We start from the raw sequence: 6,000 nt of genomic DNA, 5'->3' as shown, positions 1-6,000 counted from the left end.
CTGGAATTTAAACTAGTTTTTCCCTTGACAAAGGCCTACCTCTCTCTCTACTCCAGTATTCTATAAAGGTATATATGTGCATTATTAGGATTTGGGGGTTAGCCTGAGGAAGACAAAATGAGATGCATTTGGAGAATAGCAATAGTTCTCTGAGGAATTAATGATATTCAATTTTGGATATAAAAATAATATCACATCATCATTAAATATTGCGTTCTTGAATACCTGGGGAATACCATGTTTTTACTCATTTGATGTAGATATTTTCTGTTATTTTGGGAATATTATAAAAGATCAAGGACAGAAACCTAGAGAAAGTTGGTGTTGGGTGTGAAACTGCAGAATCAGTAGATGGCTATAGATCTTTTCTATTGATGACCTTGGCTTTACAGAAAAGATTCACAATGGCCATTCTCTTTAGCAAAAGATATGTTTATTTAGGAGAAGAGATTACAGACAAAAAGACAAGATAGAATAGACACCAGGAATAGTAAATATGAAATAGAGTTGGGAGAGCACATAGCAAGAAAAGGGGTTTTAATAATTAATGTTGGAAAGACATCTTCCCTAGGGGAGCTTATAATTAACTAGGAGAAATGGAACACCTCATGAAGCTGGGGCATACCCTTAGCTTGCTGGCTAAATCTTAAAAGGGATCTAGCACCCTAAAAAAGTTAAAAAGCTATAAGAAGGAAAAAAGCCATTATAAAGCATAGTGAAAGGTTGAAGAAAGAGAGAGAAATCTCCATAGAGTGAAAGGGGGAGAATCAAAGGAGACACTATAAAGCATTGTGGGGGATGAGAGGAGGGACCCCACATGGCATAATGGGGGATGAGAGGAGAGACAGCAAGTGGCATAGGGGAGGGATAAAGGGAAAAACACCAAGAGGCAGAGCGCTGTGGTAGGCTATAATCCTGAACAAAATTGAGGGAAACAATAGACAGCTTTATAGGGGAAATTTAACATAAGAGGTTTGACATAACTTGGATTTCTTGGCTGGACACAGCAACGTGGGGCCACCCATGGTGGGGGGGACCTTGAGGCTAAACTGATTACTAGTAATGTCCTTCTGAAGGGAGTAATTCCATCAGTACTTCATTTTTTTCTCTGCCAACCACTCCCAGGACCTCACCATCAAGATTTATCTTCCAGAGTTCAAATCTGGCTTTGGACATTTATTGTGGCATCTTGGGCAAGTCACTTAACTCTATTTACCTTTGGAAATACAAGGGGGATATATACACTTATATACAAATATATACAAGTATATATTATATATATAATTATATATGTGTATGTGTATATTTGTGTCCAATGATAGCCAACTAGGGTGAGGGGAAGGAAAAAAGAAGGAAAAAAAGAAACATATAATTTTATTAAATATTTTAAAAAGAAAACCAATTTGTACATAACAGATTTGCAGTTTCATATGTAATCATCTTTTCCCCCATTCTACTGTGTCATGGAAATTTTTTTTTAATTTCTTATGTTCAGAATAAAATAATTTTAAAAAAATAACCCACTTGTACAAAAACATGTAGAGCAGCTCTTTTGTGTTGGCAAAGAATTGGAAACTGAGGGGATGTCTATCAATCGAGGAATGGCTGAACAAGTGGTTGTAGATAAATGTAATGGAATACTATCTGTGTTATAAGAAATGATGAGCAACTGGATTCAGAAAAACCTAGAAAGACTTGCATGAACCAATGCAAAGTAAGTAGAACAAGGACACTGTACACAGTAGCACCAACATTGTGAGGTGATCAACTATGAATAACTTAGCCCTTCTCAGTTAGACAAAGATCAAAGACAATTCCAAAGGATTTATGATGGAAAATGCTATTCACATCCAGAGAAAGTATTGTTAGAGTGTGAATGTAGATTGAAACATATTATTTTCACTTTATTTTTGGTCATTTTTCTTTTGTTGTTTCTTCTTTTACAACATGATTTGTGGAAATATTTTATATGATTGAATATACATAATCAATATATATTTGTTAACTGTGAGGGAAAGGAGAGATACAGGGAGAGAACATTTGGAACTCAGATTTTTAAAAAATGAATGTTTAAAATTATCTTTACATGTGATTGGAAAAACTAAAATAATATTACAAAACAAAGCAAAAAACATCCATGTTTCATAAATGCTAGCTGATAAAAAATTTAGTTACATTCTGGAACAGTTATCTTCTCTGACTAAATAAAACTAATCTCACATCTGAGGTGCTCTTCTTCCAGTACTACCAATTTTCCTACACTTCCTTCCAAAGTTTTCATTTAAGTAGAATGCAAAGGAAAATGCTCAAACAGGTAGTAGCTGAAGGAAATCAGGAAAAAAAAAAATTAAGGTCTTTGCGTAATATACATCATCTTAGAAAGTGGGTGTGGGTTTAATTCAGTTGCTTCCTTCTTGATTTGCAAATGACTCCTTAATTGCACGCTTTGCTATTGGCTTCAGGTTGAACCAGCTAATTAACTCCATACTTTCCAGGTTTGAAACAACAATTTCTTTCAACAAAGTCAGTGTCCCTAGGGGCAAAAAGCTCCGGTGTTCTCAAACCGCTCTTCCCCCTCCCCCCCCCCCCATAGTTTCAAGAGAATTAGCGACCAGTTCAAGGAATGTCATATTGTTTGTAGCTATATTTATGTGTGGTCCAAATGTAGGGGAAAACTGAATGAAAATAATTATGTAGATAATTAAATTATTGAAGACAGAAAATCTTAAATCTTGAATGCACACAAGCCCTTTCAAAAAATATTCTGGCTTGGGACAGAAAATCTGCTCTATCTTTTACCACAGCTCCAGAAGGAAAAGAACCCAGTCCAAAGTTTACTATCAAATTTATCCAATTGTTTTCTAATTCAATTCAAAAAGCATTACCTTACTTTTACATTACTTAGCTTTAACACTAATCTAGAATATAAGATTTAAAGTGAGGGACCTAGCAAGTAAATCCTGTTTCTTGCTGCTAGGAGGCTTTTTTATTTACGATATATTCTCACAACCTAGTGTCCAAATCTAGCCTGCTAGCTGTTTCCCTGGGCTTGACACTTAATCTTCATAAATTGGTATTCCATAAGAACTTGAACTTTGTGAATTTCTGGGGTGTGGGGGGGAAGGCCACCGCAGGCTTTTTGGAGAATATCAATGTACTCTAAAAATATCAAGAAAGAGGAGGAAAAGCGATGTCATGTTGAAAGCAGTAAAGACACAGCGATTTTTTTATTTGTTTTTCTCCTCACCCTATTTATCAACAGGTAAGGATCTCAGACCTTTCCTGGGAGTAGAATTTTAAATGTATGTTGTATTTTTTTTTTGTTTTGTTTTGTTTTTTCCACCGCTCTGAAACATGCCCCTATCTTTGTGCCTTCCAATATGTCTCTCAAAACCAGGCCAAATGGAATGGTAAATGCATAGACCATTAATTTAGCACTGGGAGGGAGGTCAGGGGGTACCCTAGTGACCTAATTTTGCAGTTGAAGAGATTGAAGATGAGGTCATTGACTTGCTGTAAGTCACAGAGTAAACAGGAGAGTAAGAATCTGCAGCAAGGTCTCCTGAGCTGCTTAGATGAGGATTCATCTCGCCCCTTCTAGTCTTTGAGTAGGTTTGGGTACTCCCTTCTCTGTGCCTCAGTTTCTCCCTTCTGAAGGGCCGGCGCTACTATCCTCGGAGTCCTCTTTTTCGTCTGATTCTTCAAGTCGGGGAAGCTAGATTAGAAGACTAATAGCTACAGTGAAGGAAGCAACCTTCTTTGGCCAGAGACCTCAAGAATTTGCGCTTGAAACTTTGTTGCAACCTACTAAGGGAGAAGCGCCCCGCAGTGAATGAGGCTACATGAGAGTCGCTAAAGGACAACATCTAAAAGACTCCAGATGTGCTGAGCCCAAAGCCCGAGCACTCGCTTTTTTAGGTTAACCTAAAGTAAAGTGCTTAGGGATCAGCTCTTAGGGACTTGCCGGATCTGCCTAATATGCAGACAACCAATGCAGAGTCAGGGAGCTGGGGCGGAGCCGGATCGCGCGGGAGGTTTGAATTAGGGAAGTCTAGAATCTAGTCGAAACTTCTTGCTCTGGCTCAGCTTGTCTAGTTTAGCAGGTGGCTGGACTGGAAGCCACAGTTACTGCACTCCGGGTTTTGGATCCTGCAATGCGAGGGGAGGGGTGGTGCCTGGAAGGGGAGAGTGTCCAAAACAGCTTTTGTGCCTTTCCTTAATAGGAGCGTCGCAATAATATGTTATTATAACTTAATATCATGTTATCGTATATTATACACATGTAATAAAACCATTATACATATATAAGAAAACATTATACATATATAATAAAAACAACATAATCTCTATGGACTACTGTGTGAAAAACGTTTCCTAAATCTTAAAACGCAATGTAAATTAGATCGGGGAATGAAACACATACACGTTCCGTGGCTTAAAAAATTAGAAATTGTTAGCGGAAGATAAGCAGCTGGAAAAAGATCTCTACCGGCCTCCGGGAACTGGGGGGTGGGGATGGGGGTGGGGTAAGGGTGGGGTAAGTGTGGGGTGGGAGGTCCTAAAGCTTTTTACTAAAAAACGGGCCACTGGGACTTGGCCCCGCCCCCAGCCTTTTTCCCGGCTTCGTGAGCGCCTGCCTGGGTCGCCACGAAAATGCGGAAAAAGCAGATTTCTTTCTTTGAGTAAGAACCAGGAAGGGCTTTAAGAGTTTTTCTCGGCGCACGCGCAGTGTTCACAGCCTGAAGGAACCTGGGGCCAGAGAGTAGGAAGCGTGGGCAGCTCCCGGCTGCATTATGGCCGCCCCCGACTCTATGGGTTCCCCAAGACCCGGAGGCGAGCCCATCCTAAAAGGTAGAGAGACTCTGGGCTAGACCCTCCCTAACCCTCTTCTCACCCCGTCCTGTCCTAGCTCTTCCTTCCTGGACAAACTTTCAGCTGTCAGGTAGCCGGTTCCCGGCTTTGGGGGAATGGGGTGGTGGATATGAAGGTAAAAGGTCGAGGGGGGAGGGCAAGGATAGAGGGAGGTTTGGGGAAAATTTTAGGGAGGGGGAGTTAAGAGTCCGTTAAAGGAACGTGAAGACAAAAGAGATTGTCCCTTCTGACGCAGATGGTGACCATTTCCAAGTCACTAAACCTCTCGGGACCTTAGTTTCCTCATCTAAAAATTTAGGATATTGGACTAGATGACCTCTAAAGTTCCATCCCCATATCTGTGTTCTTGTTATTGAGGGGATGGATCGGACTACAGCTAAAATTTAGAAACTAATTCAGTGATCCTCGAACTTTTGTTTTCAGTATCTTTATCCCATTAAAAATGATTGAGGATCTGTCCAAAGAGTTTTTGTTTGTGGTTTATAATTATAGATATTGATCACATTAAAAATAAAAACTAATTATGAATTTTTAGACTCTCTGAAAGGATTTCAGAGATTCCCAGGATGCTCAGGACCCGACTTTGAGAACCACTGAACTAATTGATTGAAATTAACTCCTACTGTTTGTTTCTCCTTCCCGCCCCTCCCCCCACCCAACCTCCTAGCATCTAGGCACTTCCATTCATTCCAAAAGCTTCTCCAAGTACAAAGAAAAGAACGCTGGAGAGGTTGCTGTAAAAGGACTTGGGTTCCACTTGAAGCTTTGTTGCTTAACTTCCTAGTTGACAAAGAAGTCCCTGAACCTATCCTGATCTCAATTTCTCTTTAAAAGAGGAAATGCCCTAAATGGATCTTAGAGCACTAAATCTCATATAGTAAGCATTTATTAAGCACCTCCTGTATACCTCGTTTAAATTAGGGACTAGAGATTTGGAGATGAAAACAAAACAATGGCTTCAGAGTATTTTTTTTTAATTGGGGGAGAGAAACATGTATACTTACAAATAAATACAAACTTAGACAAAGTAATTTCCCAGCATGAAAGTATTGACAAGTGGGAATAAGGAAGGGATTCTTCTAGAAGCTGGCACTTGAGCTGGAAATTACTAGGAGAGAATTTTTTAAG

At 39.5% G+C, this 6,000-nt stretch overlaps 1 protein-coding gene across 2 annotated transcripts in view; it reads left to right on the top strand.

Moving 5' to 3' along the window:
• Positions 1-4,736: 4,736 nt before the first annotated feature.
• The window catches only part of MCPH1 (microcephalin 1), a 332,832-nt gene continuing 331,568 nt past the window's right edge, over positions 4,737-6,000 (top strand). Inside the window, exon 1 of one of the 2 annotated variants that reach the window (XM_051975986.1) lies at positions 4,737-4,851. In XM_051975986.1, the coding sequence (XP_051831946.1) occupies positions 4,794-4,851 (58 nt within the window). In that variant the 5' untranslated portion in view covers positions 4,737-4,793. The remainder of the gene's footprint in view (positions 4,852-6,000) is intronic. The other variant, XM_051975985.1, reaches the window with a different exon arrangement.

This window comes from Antechinus flavipes, chromosome 2, assembly GCF_016432865.1.
Source record: "Antechinus flavipes isolate AdamAnt ecotype Samford, QLD, Australia chromosome 2, AdamAnt_v2, whole genome shotgun sequence".
NCBI lineage: Eukaryota > Metazoa > Chordata > Mammalia > Dasyuromorphia > Dasyuridae > Antechinus > Antechinus flavipes.
The sequence above is the reverse complement of the archived record's forward strand: the minus strand, read 5'-3'. Positions and strand labels throughout refer to the sequence as shown.